We start from the raw sequence: 19,185 nt of genomic DNA, 5'->3' as shown, positions 1-19,185 counted from the left end.
AATTGATTCCCCTAATACACATGCAATATATTCTTGTGTTTTCGGAACTTCCCGAAATTTCGTCGTACTACTATAGTATATAGACGACTTTTTCCCACAGTGAAGCGAGTATAAACTCTTACTGCTTTATACTATTTCATACATGTGTAAAAATGTGACCAAAGGAAATGTGGTCAAATTTACTTTAAAAAAAACCCAGCCTAATTTTCCCTGAAAAATATACACCAGTTTAAGCGAAAGCCTTAGTGAATGATCTGCAAAATGAATGCGCTTTTGGCTGAAGTGTAGCCCCAGCTAAATAAGCTCTACTTTCCTTTTATAGCTTGTTTTTTTGTTTTTTTGGTTGTGTGTGCGTGTGTGTGTGTGTCCAACTTAAGCGTTTATATTGTTTCGATAATAAAAGTGCACCCTATAGTGTTAAATAATTATATACTATTAGACTGAACTTTATTGATTAGAAGTGCTTGTGGTTCCAAACAAGAGACAAATGACACGACTGAATTAAACCGGGGGGGGGGGGGGGGGTTTGCTGCTGTGAAAGGCGATGTAATCATTAAGGAAAAAAACCCAATACTGAATGATTTTTTTCCCAACATAATCTCTAAAGTTATGTACCTCACAAAATAAAGGCAAATTTTCCAAGAGATAGTTTTTAAAAACTGGTCGATATCAAATCATTTTATATTTAGCTTCAAAGCAACCTTTAGAGAGAGAGAGAAAGAGAGTGAGAGAGTCTGAGAGATTTTGCCAAGATAGCTATTGTGTATAAATTGGAATAAAAACAATCAATTCACATAATCAAGTACTAGGGACATATACACTAATGTTAGTATATACGTCCCTGCCAGTACCTATAGTAATTTCAGTTGTATATTCATGCGCGGATCCAGAAAATTTTTCCAGGGGGGGTCCGAAGGATAATTGTGTTTGCCAGGGGGGGTCCGAGGCATATTTTCGCGATAATTTTACTATGTAAATTTAATAAATTTTCATTTTCCAGGGGGGGGTCGGGACCCCCCCCCCGACCCCCCCTCTAGATCCGCGCATGATATTTGTCAATTTTGACACCCCACGCCCCAACATGTGGTCTGCACGCTAACTACGTTTACGTAATCTTCGCAGACGCGTCGGACCTACTCACTTATCAAAGAATGGCCTACGCGATAAAAATAGTTCAGATGATATTGAACAGCTTTTCCTAAGCCTTTTGATAATGATAAAAAAATGAAAGTGCAGTGTGCTATAAACATTATTTTGAAATAAACATATATATTTGTTTTCTTATAAAAATTGAAGTAATATCTGAGAAGGACAAGCGGAGGGATTTATTCAAAACGAGGTCAAGAGGGCAAGAAATTTAAAGTTTTTGTTGTAAAAAAAAAACAGCGCGGGAGTTAACCGCATAGTACGCAGGGTGTTAGTGCTTACTGGAATTGTTTATAAAAAACTTAAAAAGGTAATTTATTTTTATTTCTCATAACCTTATAAATCGTAATCGAGTATCGAAAGTTGTACGTGTATTGCGACAATCGCGTATCGATTTTTGGACCTTTGTGTGGCGTAGCATCATCGGTGTGTTGTTTCGTTTTACAGGACAGGAAGTGGTAGATCAAAATAAGTAAGACCAGCGATGTTTAAATTTCTCAGGAAACATCCTCCTAAAGACAGTGAGGAGAGAGGTCAACTTAAGAAAGAATTATTTGGATACCGGCGGGTGAGTGCTTTGGTGTCACTGTAAGCTGCCATGTTGCACACATATTGAATGACTCTGAGATGACTCATATTCACTCGACCGTGAAGATTTCCAGCATCATATTATGTTTTTAATTATAAGGTTCATTATGTTGTTTAGATAATTTTGAACTATATAAATCAACAGTTTCTGTATATAACATTTTTATGTCACGTTGCTCGTGAACTTTGACACTTTGAGGGCACCTGCTACAATGATAAATTCACTTGAAAGATAAATTTAGATCATTGAATAAAAACCCAGCTTGAACTACAAACTTTTTTTGAAATTTAAAGAATTTTTTTTTTATCCCTAACATTATTAGGCGCAGTTCTGTTTTAAATGTCCAGAAACTGTGCTTTAAAGGCCTAGTCCACGTTATCAAGAGTTTTGGTATGGTACAATATTGAGGATAAGGCGATTCAATTTCAATCACATGTTTTTGTATATATTATTATTGTTGGATCTTGAATATTTTTTTCATCAGTCCTTTACTAATCAACATATCACATAAACAAGATTAACATTCCACAGCTTTAAGAGCAGTGACATCTGTTCTTAATTTTTTTCTTGACATCATTAATAATTCATCCATGAAACAAGGGTAATTGCCCTACCCCTCTTTGCTTGACAAGTTTTTTGTCATTGTATTCTTAGAATGAATTCATTGATAAAGTCAAGACATAGAATCTGACATTATTGTCTTGCTATTTTGAAACAAAGTGTGCGTTGACTTAAATTTCATACAGATCTAATGAACTGAACATAAAATGAATATTGAAAAGAAATACACACCTTTATCAACAATATTACGATATCTATATCCTTCAGACATCTGTAAAAGATGACACTCTATATGATTTATTTTGCAAAGTTACATTCCTTCAAAGTTGGCTGAAAATTAAACAAAAAAATGATTTTCGTGATAAAATGTGTATATTGTTTGAAACAAATGATGTTTTATGCAGATGCACTATCAATGAATGTACAAGTATTGTTGTATTTTAAACTGAATGGTCCATGGAAAAGCACTTATCAAGCTTGTAGAATTGTAAATTTCCATAGACTATACAGATTAAAAAGTAGTCTGATATTAAATGACAGATAGAACTAATTAAATGTTAATTATTCTGTTTAAAAACAGCATGTGTTGAAAACTAGGTCTATATAATAATGTCAATAAAAAAATCACTTTGTTAAAAAAATCAATGTCAGTTCAGGAAGGAAACAGGTGTTATGAGTAGATGTGATTTGCAACAGGTCGTTGTATCGCACAATACTTAGTATTAATAAAGGTTTTACCAGTGTAACATTTGGAATCCTGTTTTGCTATATATGTACATGTAAGATTTGCCATGCATGCATTAAGAGAACTGAGTAGATATTAGTATGTATTGAAAAGGACATTGTGTATGAAAGTTATTCTCAGTGTGAATGTAGATAAATAGATGTGTCAGTTAAGTGTACATGTAAGCTTTTATTTATACGTAGGGGGAAATGTACATCATTCAGATATGAAACAAGTAGTATTTCATATAAGAAGTTATAAGTTTTGATACTTTTGTTTTATAATTGAAAATTGATACAGTTGTATTTTGTTTCAGTGTCTTGACCATGGGTTTCCAAGCAAGCCATCATGTATGGCTTACGACCCAAAGCTGAAATTGCTAGCCGTTGGGACTAAAACAGGCAGAATCAAGATGTATCCTTCACATTAATAGAGAAATACAAACAGTAATGTGATTTAAAAAGAAATTTTTGTGTAGGATTTTCTTATAAGGTTATTTTTTTATTTGAAAAGGGTGTATAAGATTATATGTATTTTTGAATGGGGTGTTGAATTACAGAATTGTTGAATTGATTGTCGTTTTGTTGACACAAGGGTTACTGTTGTTTAAGAGTATTTGTTAGGGACTGGTGTGTGGCTCCTCGGTGAGCTGTTGTGTACGATTGCTTTATGAATCACTGAACATTCTCACTGGACAGTGGACACACACCAGCAGGTGTTGTTTCTGGAATTGTTAGTTTGTGTAAATGTGCAGTAAAGTGAAAGAAGATTATTAACTATATTTGCATAAGGGAGACCAATCTGCCTGTTACTCTTTGAGCAGAGTTATTGTCCCTGAGTGGTAGCAGCGGACCTGTGGCTTGTTATAATCCTCTTAATTACAGAGTTTAATCCAGTGCCACAAAGGACTTGTGAAGCTCAGACAAGACTAGATTTAAATCACCTAACCTTGTAACTCCTCCTAACTTATTGATCACAATCTTTTGTGTCCCACTTACTCAGATTTGGATCTTTTTGGTGGAGAATAATGTATTGTTGGACTCTTTTGCAAAGTTTATGAAAAAAAAGTAAATAAAAAAGAATTGAGCTAAAATAGGCCATGCATCTAATTCATAACTTTAAGTATTTTGTGGCAAAAATTCTTTGAAATGATTAGATTTTTAAAGTTGTTTAAGGGGTGGTTACAATTTATGAAATTTTTCAATGAGATATTTTGTATAGGGTTAGATTGCTCTCTGTAGAAGAGTTTGTTCTTGATTCTTGATGAAGTATATAGGTAGTGGATATTTTACTTGCAATCAAGATTTGCTTGCAATGATATAAACACATGTTGAACTATCTGATACGTATGTGTAATGCTTAAAGTTTAACTTGATAGAAATTACAAAAAAACACAAGTTCATGAATAAAAAAAGCGATGAAAAAAGAAGCAATGGAATTATGGTGGATAGACTTGCTCAAGTCTCTATGTTTCATAATTTTAGTGCTCTCTTTAATACATTTAAATGATGCCAAACTTAGATGTTTGATAACATTAAAGAATGGTAGAGAGCAGGAATTAAAATAAGTATAATAAGTTAATTGAATATAAAAACATTAAAATATAGAGACGTGAGCAAGTCTATATCATGCAGTTCCATAAGATTTACAGTTGGTTTTATTTTTTAAATCTGTTAACACTGGAAATTCAGCTGAGGAAGTTGGTTTATGATGTTGATAAGTAATACAGGTCATCTTGTCAGGGAAGAAAAATGGTAACTGTTATAAAGCGATGAAATTAAGACTGACCACGGTTTGAGTCATCTCTCCCATTATGGGGGTGGGCAGCAGAGTTAGGGTTAGTCATAGGTAAACTAATAAGACACTGGAAAATACAGGTGAATCAGAAATCAATTCCTCTCATTAGGTACAGTCATACATCAACCTGTATTGATTAAGTCATTTGCACACACACACACATAATTTGGTGCCAGTATTTTTATGTTGCAGAACTGGTTTTTCTGGGCTGACGTCTTGTTATTAAACAAACAGAATTTGTAGAGGCTGATTTATTTTTCACTGTTCAAAACAAAATTCAATTAAAACTCACAAACCGGATTGTAACAGCATGACCTAATGAAAGGCTTTCAATTGTTAATTTGAGAGAGTGTTTCACAGCTCCACAGAATATTGTTCAGACCTTGCAATTTAGATTAGAAGGTCATGCTTTACAATGTACAGACAAAGTTATCAATTCTTAAATTACATGTTGTTCCTTGACCTAGTAAAAGATTAGGTGCTCCAGGTGTGGAATGGTCCGTGGAATTGAGATCAGACGTTTCCGTCAATCAGCTTTTCTTTCTACCAGAACAGGTAAATCTCTGCGTTCAAGGAAATTCATCTCCAAATAAAGTTATTTAATTAACACATGAAAACAGCTACTGCCACTGCAGCAAGCTGTTCACAATCATATCAAGTTGATCATTTTTTATTTGCATTTAAATGTTTATTAACAAACACAGTTTACACATGTTTAGAACTGATTAGTTTGTATCTCACATTTCATATCAAAAAGGCTTGCATCTTGGACTATATTTAAGGAATGAATTCAATAGTTATTTGTTTTATACGATATAAAATGGTTTGGGGCAGTTTACGCTTTATAAACCGCGAAGCGGTTTATAAAATAGCGTAAACTGTTTCAAACCATTTTATATCGTATAAAACTAATAAATATTGAATTCATTGCTTATAATTTAATTTTTTTACTCTTCATTGTAGATAAAAACGGTCATTTGACCTTTAAAATGACATAATATTGTACAAAATTCAAACGTAACGTCAGGCGTATTGATACGTTTTTGACGTTAGTCTTACTATGACGTCGGCAACATTCTTTATACGATATAAAATAATTTTTTTAGCCAATCAGAAAGCGCGTTACAACCAAAATTAAATTATAGATATATCATTTTCTTTCTATTAGTCAAAGTCGCAGAGACTTTGACCTAATCATATGAACTTATGATTTTCTTTTTAATGAATAAGAATAATCATTGTAGGGTCGCTTGTTGTCCCTGTGCAGTGACAACACTGTGTACTTATGGGAAATCAACCAAAAAGGCGAGAAGTCGGTGCTGGAGCAGAAGAGGGAATACACCTTCAGTGTGGATGAAAGGTACTTGTCCAAAATTATCCATACACCTTCAGTGTGGAAGAAAGGTACTTGTCCAAAATTATCCATACACCTTCAGTGTGGAAGAAAGGTACTTGTCCAAAATTATCCAATCTTATCCAAAATTCGTCATGGGCCATTGTTGCAGGGGGAAGCGTGTAAGACTGAGGAAATGCTGCTGTTGAAAAGAGATAGTTTGATTTGTTTTCATTGTGTTCCCTGCCAATGTATGAAAGATACAGAGAAGGTGTATGTTACTTATGCATAGGTTTCAATGTTAAGGCATTTTTAAAAAATATGGAAAATTGAATTTCTGATCGGTTCAGGTCCTGTTTTGTCTTTCAAGAGGTCTCCAGATGATCGAATGAGCGTCTGTTGAAAAATTTATTGGTTGTTAATAGACAAAGGTAGTGCATGGAAAATGAATTTTGATCGTGGTATAAATCATTAAATTTTGTAATTAAGTCACATTTGATTAGGATTGAAGTTCTTTAATTGAGTACTTTTTTCAGTTTAGATTTGCAATAGGTATGGATCTTATGGATGTTGGCAGTTTTGCTATTTGAACATTTATGTTGTTGTTATATTTCTAAAATTACCAATTCTACTTACACCAGGACAGGAAGATAGAATTCTGTTATACAATTTTGCTATATTTATCATTAAAATCACAATTCCATTATATAATAGACTGTATTTTGCAATATTGAAGTTTTTGAATAGTTGACAATTTTAGAGCTTTGTTTTCAAATTTTCACACTATTGAATTTGATTTTCGAACTATTTCATCTGAATGTACATATGTAGAAAAAAAAGTTAATGTAGATCCTAGATTCTGTTCCCACATCTCTGAAATTGTATTCTCGTATTTTAAGAGAATTCCTTCTATCACAAAAGTATGCACTTGTAGATACTTTCTTGGGCAGGGTGATGGCATTAAGAAGTATGAGAAACTGCACAGTTGGTTGTGAAATCTTGCATATAGATGTACCATCAATCTTGTAAATATTATGGAAAATAGCATAGCTCAAGTGCCAGAGAAATTCAAGGTAGTAGAGATCTTGGGTGTAATCTTGCAGAGCACTGCAGTTTTACAAGAGCTGATATTGATTGTGGAAGCCCTTAGTAAAAAATCATGCAGCAGAATGTTTGAAGCAGTGTCAGAAATGATCCATAAAAATGCTCCGACTGTTTACTGCTCTGGGCAAGCTATGTTTGAAAACGGAGATGTTGATAGAGAAGCGGTTGTCCTCATCAACGAATAAAAGATTAAAATCGGCTTTAAACTTGGTAGCCTGAGATTGAACACAATCTCTTGCTGTATCAGAAGTTTTCAAGTCTTCCCAGATATTCATTTGTATCTAAATCCCAGGAGAGGGCTTTTTTTTCTGGCGCTTTATATGTTACACCTTTAAAAACATGTATTGAAAATGAAAGTGTAACTGTTGGAATTTAAAAGTTCTGCATTGTTGATGAAATGCAAGAAAAGAACAAAATCAAACTCTTTTGTGTAGCAAGCTGTGCATCTTCAGTTAAGCAGAATTGGTACTTAGTAAATAATACAAGTGTTCAAAAGTAGAACTCTGTTATATCATGTACTTCTAAATATAAACAAAAGGCATACACAGAGTTGTACTTGTCACAGGCAGTACACACAGTGTTAACACCTATTTCTAATTACATAGAGACGGATGAAACAAGTATGATCATTGTTTTAGCTCTGAGGCCAGAGGTGTTGTTCTGTTGGAGTGTGTAATCATTCACTAATTTATCTCGCTGGAATGTGGAGTAGTTGACCTACTTAAACCCCACACCCTCGCCTTATATTGAGCTGACTAGGCTGACACTGATGTGCACCCAGCCAGATATGATTGTAAAATTATCCAAATATTTTCCTTCAAAGAACCCGATAAAACCCTTTGTGTTTTGGGATTGGTGAATTCCATTTTGATCGTATACTTATTTATTCACTGTCCTTACTTACCATTTAAAATATATGCATATTTCACCACCAGTTTTCAAAGCTTGTAGGTCTTGCTATTTGTGGGGGTAGGGTTACAGGTTGTAAAATATTTCACCCTCGAGAGTTCAGTGTCTGAGTCTCTATTTATTGGAGAGAGTTTGTTACCTCTAAACCCTGATAAATCAGATGATGTTATGAATTAATTTTACTTGGATGGAAGTGCACGACTGGCAAAATTTGACTCATACCTGTCCGCACCCCTGTTATTGAAATTTAATGGACAACTTAGGTAGCTGGGAAACACACCTGTAAAATTCACAGTGCACCTGTCATCAGAGAAAAGGGGAGAAAAATGACTTTAAATCTTCTCCTTACATAATTCACTGCTTATCTTCACAGTTCTTAGTCATATCGATGGACTTGCCTATGAGGTAGTGCTATACAGAAATCGGAGCTAAATGGGAATATTGATTAGTTATAGCCTAGGCCTCTCTGATGATTAGACTATGACCTGATGAACGTTATTGAATTTGTCTAGACGATCTGGTTCTTTTGTTTTATAAGCTGAAGAGACTGGCAGATTTTGTGCAAGTCATTCAGTATTTAGCACTCCACTCCATTTGTTTGATTTTCTTATTTAACCCAGTCCATTGAAATCTGAGTACCACCAGCAATTAGATTAACCATTTGTGGCTGACCATGAAAGTCATAATGCAGCTATTGAATGAAAGGGGACCCAAAAAGTCATTGATTCTGTTGTAATTTATCCCTGGTTTAAGGCCAAACTTCCTGCTTATAATCATTTTCAATTATTTGCCCAACTCAGCTTAATTATAGAAATCAGAGCCCTTAATTTTTCCACTTTTAGAGATAATCATTTGCAATCTGTTGAGATAATTGGGTCAGGAAAAATATGACAGGGAGGTCAAAATACCATCTGTTGGAAAATCTGGGTTGATTTTAGATAATTGACATTTCTATATATTGTGGCCTGGTGAATAATGTATTTTGATAAGATTTTAATTGCCATTTAAAAGTGGTGGGTTGTGATTAGGAGCAGTTTCATTGCTGTCATTTTCCTGTACTTATCCTTTTCCTGTGGGAATCCTGTCCGGGGGACAAGGCAGGCTTGTCTTCCAGAGGTGACTAAAAAGGCTTTTATCTCGAGCGTGTTTCAAATCAACCTTGAGATAATATTGACATAAAAAAAAAATATTTAATGTAAATATTGATAATAACCAAGTGAAAAGACAGTTATGTTTGAATTTTGGTCTTTGGGATGCCAACAACTTAGTTAAGTGTAGAGAGAAAATTCCAGAAAACAAATTCAATGAGAGATAACACCTGTACATCAATTAAAAAAAAAATAGTTTGTACTTGTTTTTTTCAACTGACATTACTATTGTCAGGGATCAGATATTTTGATCGGGAAGGAATGGTAAAAATCACTTTAACTAATACAAATAATCATGGCATAGATTAAAGATAAAACAGAAATAGAATACTTGAGGCATCCACATTTTCTAAATATATTTGTGGAAGTCGGGGTTTTCTCTGTTTTATCATTATACATAAATTGTTCACATGAGAAAACATGATCAAATTTTGAATAACGACCAAATGTCCAATCCTTCATCTGTGATTAGTATATACACAATAATTCTACAATGAAAAATTTCTGTGATGTTGATGATATTTGTTATTTGAGATACGTACTCCAGTGATGTCCATATTATTTCTTGTTATTATCATGTTAATATGAGTTGCCTCTATTAAAATGACAGTTTTATGAAATGAATCAATTACAGTGGCAGACTTATGAGTTGCCTCTGTTACTGTGGCAGTCATATAAGTTTGTTTGTGTTTACAGTCGTATGAAGGGCATCTCAGTGTGCTGTCTGACCAACAACTGTGAACAGCTGCTGATAGGGACAGAGATAGGAAACATCTACATCCTCGACCTGAACAGCTTCAAACTCCTCGACCAAATCATCTACCAGGATGTGGTCATGCAGAAGTCAGTATAGTCTCTCTCTTTCTTTTAAATAAACAATAAAATGATGTGAGAATTCCATATGCTTATAAAAATATATTTGTGTATTCATTGTTTTATATGACTTTACTGGATTTTAAATCTTTGAGTTATATTGTATAGAATAACTATGTTATTGTTCTTATGCACAGAGTACTTGTTTTGTAGTGTTCCGGACGATTTTAAAGTTAATCCAGGTGCAGTCGAGGCCTTGGCAGTGCATCCAACAGATCCAGACAAGGTAATGTGGACAATTTTCTTGCCAATACATATATATTAAAGTGAATGAATGTTTCAAATTTATGGGCTCTAAACACCTGATAATTGAAAAGATGTGAATGTATATCAAGATGAGGTACATTAATGTACCTTAAAGTCTGAGTCAAGAGCTGTAGTTAGGCTGTAATTAGGTGTTTTGTGAATGTTGATGGTTTTTGTGTTACAGTTTTTAATTGGATACAACAGAGGATTGATTGTATTATGGGACAATGAAGCAAGCAATGCCGACCAGACCTATAACTCTACACAGGTAAGTGTTGATTTACAACCAACCAAAACCCCCATATTATCAAACGTGCTTCGTTAAAGAGTACAAACCAATACGTTATGAGGTGAATCCAGAGATTTTGCCTGAAGATACGCAAGTGAATAATTCACCATAATATGTGAGAATCTGTAATGAAAAAAAAAAAAGATGAAAGCTTTGAATTTTGTGATTTACATGATGCACATGTTTCTTACAGCAACTGGAATCCTTATCTTGGCACAGGAATGGTACTGAGTTTATGAGCGCGCACAATGATGGCAGCTACATTATATGGAGCAGTACAAACTCCGCTGAGCCCAAGGATCCCGCACTCACCCCATATGGTAATGAATTAAAGGGAAATCAGCTGGACATGTAGATTTAAGTTTAAGGAGATGAATTGATGGAACCAAATTTTTCACTTTTTGGAAAAATTAAGTGGAATATGTCATGAAGGAATGAAATAAATATGGTTAATAATTTTAGAAATCTTTATTTTATAGCATCATGGGGATTGAAACTTGATTTGAAAAATCAAAACAAATTTTGTATGGTATCTATATTATATATATTCAAGGTCCATTCCCTTGCAAGGCCATCAGCAAAATTGACTGGAAAACAGCAAAACTGTGAGTATTGGTGCACATTCTGTTTTATTTACAATAGAAAATTGACTTGGAGATGAAGGAAAAAAGAAAATGAAATTGAATTACTGTATTTTTCAGGGACCCTTTCATCATCTTTGCTGGGGGAATGCCCAGGGCTAGCTACGGAGATAGACACACAGTTACTATCATGCAGGGCGCCAACAATATTCACACTGTTCTTGACTTCACCTCTAAAGTGGTGGATTTTATCACCATCTCCAGGGCTGATGAGGCAGAGGATGATATGGGTAAGTGAAGGGAATAACTGTAGACAGGCACAATCATATTAGTTTAACTTGCTGTTGCTTTCAGCTAGTTCAATTGTTATAAAAACCATTTCAGTAGAAGTATAAATGTTTTTCAACCATATAATTCCAACCACTATTGAGAAAAAAATGACAATCATGAAAAATACACTATACTCTTAAACATTTTTTGTTTATTAAATAAACATGATGAGCAAGGCATGGTTATTGCAGTAATCTTACTTAATGTGAGAGACTTAATATGGATTGTTAACAACTGAAATCTTTACATATTTAACTGTTTTAACAGAGATGGATGAGCCCCACACCTTGGTGGTTCTAGCAGAGGAGGAGCTGGTGTTGATTGACCTGGAGACCCAGGGGTGGCCCAGCTTCGCCCTCCCCTACCTGAACAGTCTTCACTGCTCGCCAATCACCTGCTCACAGCACGTCAGCAACGTCCCCGACAACCTGTGGCAGAAAATCGCCGACGCTGGACAGGCACAGAACAAGAATTTGTCATCTAGGGTAAGGCTTGGTTGTTCTTCTCTTAAGTTTTCTAGCAGAGGAGGAGTCGAAGAGATTATTATCACTGATATTTTTTCAATGATTGGCATAATTCAATTGCATTTGTGTGTGTATATATTTTGAAACATAACAGTAGATTTGTCTTTGTTTAGGAATGGCCTATTAATGGTGGGAAAATAGCAGGAGCCGAATCTTTGACAAAAGACCTGTTGCTAACTGGGTATGTTGCTATGAAATTTTGTCTCTTAAATTTTGTTTTCACTCTGTTCTTTGAATGGTATGATATCTTGGCTGTGGTTTTTGTTTTGTTTTTTTTTTATTCATCTCTGTAAATTATCTCCTGTTTCTAGGCATGAGGATGGCACAGTTCGTTTCTGGGATGCCTCCAGCACCTCTATGTCACTTCTGTACAAACTGTCCACTGCTAGTCTCTTTAATGTTGAAATTCATGGGGACCACAACAGTGGAGAAGTGGAGGAGGAATGGCCACCTTTCAGAAAGGTACACAGAGGAATGGTAATGGTGCCATGGAGGATCAGAACCACAGCACCTTGCATGGCACATACCATTACTTTTACTGTTTCAAACTTTAATTGGGTTTTTATTATATTTCATATATTATTGTAAGTTGCATCCTTTAAAACTAACACCTTGTTATTATTAGTTTGTTTAAATGAGGAGAGGAAACGGACTTTTTTTTTGTCTTAACTAATAACACAGGCAAGCACAATACATAAAAATTTGTATTCCTTGACTTTATTGTGTTTATATCTATACATGTAGTTGTTGAAGGGAGAGTTGTATTTGAGGTTGTGTTGATCTCTTTCTTAGGTGGGTAACTACGACCCTTACAGTGATGACCCTCGCCTTGGAATCCAAAAGATTGCCCTGTGCCCCCTGAGCGAGACCCTGGTGGTGGCTGGTACCGCTGGTCAGGTGGTAGTTATGCGAGCGGAGCGTGACGACCGGGAGCTAGAGGTCAGCTCCACCACGGTCAGTGTAGTCAGTGACCGTGACGGGTTCGTCTGGAAAGGTCACGAAGCTTTGGGTAAGAGAGAGGGAGAGGTGACTTTTCCTGCAGGATTCCAGCCAGTCGCAGTCATGCAGATCAGTCCCCCAGCAGCCTGTACAGCGCTAGCTTTTCACTCGGAATGGCAACTGTAAGTAGAAATAATCGCCTAATAACTAGGCACCTTTTGAGTTTTGGAGAATGGGTTTTTTCAATAATAATGGTTAAATTTTTTGTTGACAGTGTGGCAGCTGGAACAGCACATGGATTTGGTCTGTTTGATTATGCTCAGAAGAAAGAGGTGACTTCAAGATGTACTCTAAATCCTGATGGTAAGTTAGCATTGAACTTAACAACTTTGAAGTGTTTCAGATTCTGCATTTCATCATACTGATGTGAAAGTCCCTTTTCTTGCACTGTAGACTTGACGGGAACATCAGACACCCCTATTTCTAGAAGAAAAAGTTTTAAGAAGTCACTTAGGGAATCTTTTAGACGTTTACGTAGGAGACGTTCAGAGAGAAGAAAAGCCGAAGAAAAAACTAAGGAACAGAAAAAAGGGTATGTGTAAACTGCAACACTCTAACAATTTTAAACTCTTTATTACTTGCTTGCTTTGGTTCAAGTTATTTAAACAATGTTTTTCATTTGACAGTGATGACAAATCTGAAGGCATAGAGGAGAAAGCTTCTCCCATCAAGACCTCCCCTCCTGCTTCCCCTGAGTCCCGCCCAGTAGAGCGACAGGTAGAGGCCCGCAACCCTGAGGATTCCATCAGTTCCATGGTCAGATGCCTGTACTTTGCTACTACCTATATCTCAGATGGTAAGGCACTTTATTTTCTTATTCCCATAACTAAAAAATGAATAATTACACTTTGGACTTACACCACTTTAGAGCATTAATGAAAGTTAATCATGAACATGGTGATTACCTGTACTTCTCATTTGTAGCAAGAGTTTACATTACAGCTATAATTTTGTAGTGTAATTACTGATATACTTGGTGTTTAGGATTTTACCTTTTCAAGAATAGTTAATAGACATAATTAATGCACTCTCAAGATTCATCAATATGACTCGTTTCATTTTTCAGTTTCAAACACAACTTCCTCCTTGTGGGTTGGAACCAATGGCGGCCATGTGTACATCTACACAGTCACCGTCCCCCAAGAGAAGCGGTCGGAGAATGAGGTAGCAGCTGTTCTGGCCAAGGAAATCAAGCTGAGACACAAAGCCCCTGTCATGTCTATTGCTGTGGTGGACGGTAGGACCAAGATTCTGCCTGATCCACTGGAAGTGCAGCATGCCAGAGCCAAGGAGCCTCAGGGCAATAACCACTCTGTTGTCATTTGCTCAGAAGAGCAGCTCAAGGTACACAACTCCTACATATAGACAGGGTTGTCTTTAAAAATTGAAGTAGAAGGAAAAAATAAACAAGTAAAAGGGGGGTCTGGGGGTCTAGCTTATAGCTAGATTGTGTTTGAAATGCTATTATAGCCGAGTAAGTAAGGCATTATAGGCAGGGGAATTCCCCGCCCCCAGGTCCTAGAGACAACCCTGATTATAGATATATTCATTGTGGAACTTTGCATTAAAGGGTGATCATATTGAAAGAAATTAGAAATAATTACATTTTGTGTTTTTATGTGCCACAATACGTTTGTTTTTGGGGTTTTTTTTTAGATCTTCACATTGCCACATCTGAAGGCCAAGTGGAAGTACAAGATCACTGCTGTGAATGGATCTAGAATTAGAAAAGTAGCTTTTATCAATTTTAGGAGTAGAAGTGGTAAGTGAAGGAAAGGGAATAATATCATTATCATTGTCTGCTGTCTTTTTTATTGCTCATCAAATGAAGACTTATAAAATAATTTTTGTTTTGCAGATGACAATTACAGTGAGTGTAACATAGCCTGCTTAAATAACCAAGGTGAACTTAGTGTTTATTCTGTGTCCACACTTAGACAACAGTTAGAAGCTTCCTGCTTAAGGAGAGAAGATATCAAGTGAGTAATTAACAATCCAGAATATCTCTGTACATGTGATTTAGATAAACCAAAGGAACAGATCAGAAACATGGCATGTCATTTCATAAATGTCAACTTGGGTGTAATCAATTATTTTGATATATTTCAGTGGCATTTCATCATTCACATTTTCCAAGAATGGACAAGGCTTTTACCTACAATCTGCTTCTGAGTATGCTAGAGTGACTCTATCAGCAAGATGCGCCACTGAACCAACATGTAGCCTGGAACTCAAGGAAGGAATGCGAGTTGTGGTGGAAGACGAGCCCGAGCCAGAAACTCAGGAAGCTGCTCAAACGGAAGGCAACACCGAGTATGTTGTTACAGTGCACTCAGTATCTGCTAACGTCACTAACTTGTTTATTCATCCTAAATAATTTGTACCCCAGCTCTAATCAGACATTGCCAGTGTAATTGACTAATATTTGTCACTTCATTCTGTTAAAATGAAAGAAGAGACATAGCTGTTTTGGAATCAATTATTTACAGTTGTAAAAAAGCATAAAAAGATGTATTTAATCAGAATAAGTATATTTCTGTAAACGAGACTCAGTTATCAAGTCTTTAAGTGTGGAAGTAGGCCATTGTTGGGCGTTGGCGTGACCTGTGTTTGTGTTTACAGGACCGAGGCGGCCCAGACTAGCGGTGGGGACAATGCGGAGGGTTTGAACGATTCTGTTCTCAATGACTCCCAGGCCAACACCACGATGGAAGGGGAGATTACTCAAGATAGTGTACAAATGTTAGTTTGTTACTGCTAGTCCATGCTACTAATGACAAAATGCACAGAGAATTTTTAATACCATTGCATGCTACGCACATTATTTATTACTGATACATAAGTAGTCAACTGTATATTTTTTCAGCAAATTGCACATGAAAATATTTTGTTGCTATGACTTTATTAGAAGAATAACCCCTTCATGTTAACTGCAGTACTGCTCTTTTACAGGGCAAAGTGACATAATTTAGCTAAATGTGACGTAACGTAAATTGTTTCAATTACGACATTTAATTATCTACCTACTAAAACTTCGGCAAAGTATATTAACTTGCCCTGCAAGAAAGCAGTACCGCAGTTACCATGAAGGGGTCTATTTGTATGACAAAAATCAAATTTATAGAAACTTGTCATGTGCACAGTTGATGGCAACGTTCTGTGTTGTGTTGTAGCATGCAGCATACAGAGGAAGTATCGACGTCCACCGAGACAACCAGGACAGCCTCAGTGCAGGAGACAACAACCACAGTGATTTCAGGAGACAACCTGGAAAACTCAACGGTGACAACAACGGTCACCGAGTCATCGCAGCAGGTGACCTCTAGTGGGGACGCCCCCATCACTGGTAAGTTTTCAGGTAGTTGTATGCTGATTGTTATCTCTGTATACCTATATATCAAAGAAAAGACTTCTTCAGAAACTATGATTAATCTCAAACAAATATTTAACAAGTATAGCCTGGATTTGCATGTAAATAGCTGTTCTTTTTGATATGTGCATTACTTTTTTAGTTGCCAATTGAATAGTCACTTCTTGTGTACCTGTACCTATATGTGTTTGAAATTCATTTTAAATCATTTGCTGATTAATGGCTGATTATCCTGTGTTTAAATTTTTAAAAGCAATGAAATTTTTGTGAAGGTCTCCAAAACAAAAAGAAACTGACAATAATCGATTTGGATTTTAAAAATTCAACGGATTAATTAAAAAAAATTAAATAGATAAGGTAAAGCACATGACAATGGGCACTGAGATACAAGCATATTGGTGAATATTAGACATGATTTCTATGAATTGTATGGCTGTGAGTTGTCTTTCTTTCAACGTCTTTGTGATTTATCTTTCTTGGATATTAAATGTTGTAAACATGTATATTTTTAGTGGGGTAAAATCCAGCAAAGTGTCTGCATATTACTAATGATGTTTTTAATCAAATCAGGACATCACACATTATGTCATTCACAGTGCATTGCAAATTACTTAATTTTAGTAGCTGTTAATTTTACCAAGATTTACACAAATTTATGCATGTTTACAGTATATAAGTATTTAATCAGAATTGTTGATATACTGGAGTATCGTGTCCTCACCGCCACGGCTTCCTAATGCCACTTAATTTCCCTTTTTCTAGGCAATAATGAGGAAAACAAAGTCCCAACCCCTGAGACACAGGTGAGATTAAAGTGATTCTGAACACTCTCTTATGACAATCCAGTTTGTACTGGGTGTGTGGTAGGTAAAAACTAGATAGATGTGTGCCCTAATTACCTCCATTAACACGGTGAAAGGCTAACTATTACCATCCTTTCTGGTTAAATTAAAAAAAGACCCCCTGTTTTATCATTGATTGTTTTTGTTCTTTATCGATGTTAGTTGTTATTGTGTTGTGATAAGAATTGCCTTTCTGCACAGAGAAAGGTGTCATAAGAGAGCTGATACAGACTCAGTTTTCTCTCACACTATCTTTCACTGTGCATGCTTTTTTCTCTCTCTCTTTCTGTAATTTGATGGCTGCTCATCAATATATCATATGGAATTATTAACCTGCTTCATAAAGGAAACTTTGATATATATATTTTGTGCATTACTGTCCATGGTTTTTTTTCTTCTATATCTTAAAAAAAAATTTATTCTTGAATATCATGCAAGTTGAATTATCTACCCTGGTATGAAAGAGTGAATGGTACTTTAGGTTGTTGAGAGGGAAGGTGATTACTGACCCAGATATTTGTCCGTTTTTTTGCAGATAATTGAGAAAACAGAGGAAGAGTTGACAAAGCTAAAGATTTCCGATGAAGATGAGGCATTGAACAAGAAACGAGGACTGGAGAATACAGCAGAAATCCAAGCAACCGTGACGGCCAGCTAAAGCACAGACAGCTGGAGTCAGTCCGGGGGAGGGGGGACTCAAGGGGGTAGTAACCCCAGATCCCTGCCCCTCCAGAACTGGTTTTTGATGTCATTTAGTGTGTGTAGCCATGTTGTGTATAAGGGTTGTGCAATGCTGTATGGCAATCAGTTCATTGGTCAGTGGGAACAGGAGTACTCTAAGAGACTAACCCCGAGTCTTGTATTAGCATAATTATTGTCATAGTAGGCTGTGTTTTATATACATGTATGTGTACGACTAATGTGGTTCTATCGTGTAACATCCTTACAATTTACAGTTTATTTATATCATGTACAACTGAGTTAAATGAAATTTTAAAAAAGTTTGTAGTGACTTAATCCACATAGATTTCTGAATTTATATTCTAGTGTAATTTTCATACCAAAAAAGTATTAAATTGTAGTAGTATCTAATTATATATATATATATATATGCTGTGCAGATGAATTGATGATTCTAATTCTTGAATTGATTTCCAACAAGATCATATGCCTATGCATTATAATAAACAATAGAAAGAGAACAATTGAAGAAAGATAACTCCAAATGAAGCATTCCTGATAGTAGAAGACGAACCATAATTACAGAACTGTAAATATTATGCTTGTAAGACTGGCATCTAGAACATTTTTAAAATGTGTTTTTTGAAAACCAATAGCTTTAACTTTTAGGGGATATTTTTTTAATTGAATTTTTTTTATATACCTTTGGGTTGTGGTGTAGACGATTTGTGTCTGTGTGTTGGGAAAATAGAAGGAAGTTAATGTAGAAATAAATAGAACTTTGTCCATTGTCGCCTGAATTTACTGGGTCATTGTATCACTTAGGAGTCTGCTGTATGTGTTATTGCTGTAGTGACGTAGAGGCCTGTTGATGTCAGTAGAGAATCATCCAATCACTGTTCTTCTCCAGTGTCCAGGTCTTGTCAGGAATTCCACTGTCCGCGGGACACAGACATTTCTGCTTGAATTAGGTTGTGCAATTTCAGACATTCATCATTATCAAAGCTTCCGTGATATGGACTTGCCTTTCAAATTTTGTTTTCAATGTGCCTAAGTTGCAATAAATTAATGTCTGAATAAAGTGTGTTTGTTGTTGCTGAATCGAGCTCTTTAGGAATTTTTGGAATATATATTAAAGC

At 35.6% G+C, this 19,185-nt stretch overlaps 1 protein-coding gene across 4 annotated transcripts; it reads left to right on the top strand.

Annotated features, from left to right (window-relative positions):
- The first annotated feature begins 1,333 nt into the window (after nt 1-1,333).
- LOC105346976 (lethal(2) giant larvae protein homolog 1) lies at nt 1,334-18,566 on the top strand. 4 transcript variants are annotated; one of them, XM_011455816.4, is made up of 26 exons: nt 1,334-1,456; nt 1,594-1,714; nt 3,337-3,434; nt 5,291-5,372; nt 6,062-6,177; nt 10,008-10,154; nt 10,338-10,410; nt 10,615-10,698; nt 10,913-11,039; nt 11,273-11,324; nt 11,421-11,590; nt 11,898-12,115; nt 12,268-12,335; nt 12,466-12,616; nt 12,947-13,275; nt 13,368-13,456; nt 13,547-13,685; nt 13,780-13,949; nt 14,220-14,497; nt 14,810-14,915; nt 15,012-15,132; nt 15,263-15,466; nt 15,776-15,895; nt 16,327-16,499; nt 17,286-17,326; nt 17,901-18,566. In XM_011455816.4, exons 2-26 carry the CDS (start codon nt 1,631-1,633, stop codon nt 18,021-18,023), a joined length of 3,363 nt encoding a protein of 1,120 aa, XP_011454118.3. In that variant the 5' UTR covers nt 1,334-1,456; nt 1,594-1,630; the 3' UTR covers nt 18,024-18,566. The 4 variants fall into 4 exon arrangements, with proteins under 4 accessions (XP_011454118.3, XP_034312423.2, XP_034312424.2 ...); XM_034456532.2 differs by lacking the exon at nt 15,776-15,895; XM_034456533.2 differs by lacking the exon at nt 17,286-17,326 and having other exon boundaries at nt 17,901-18,045.
- Nucleotides 18,567-19,185: the final 619 nt, after the last annotated feature.

The sequence above is a fragment of the Magallana gigas genome, chromosome 7 (assembly GCF_963853765.1).
Source record: "Magallana gigas chromosome 7, xbMagGiga1.1, whole genome shotgun sequence".
NCBI lineage: Eukaryota > Metazoa > Mollusca > Bivalvia > Ostreida > Ostreidae > Magallana > Magallana gigas.
The sequence above is the reverse complement of the archived record's forward strand: the minus strand, read 5'-3'. Positions and strand labels throughout refer to the sequence as shown.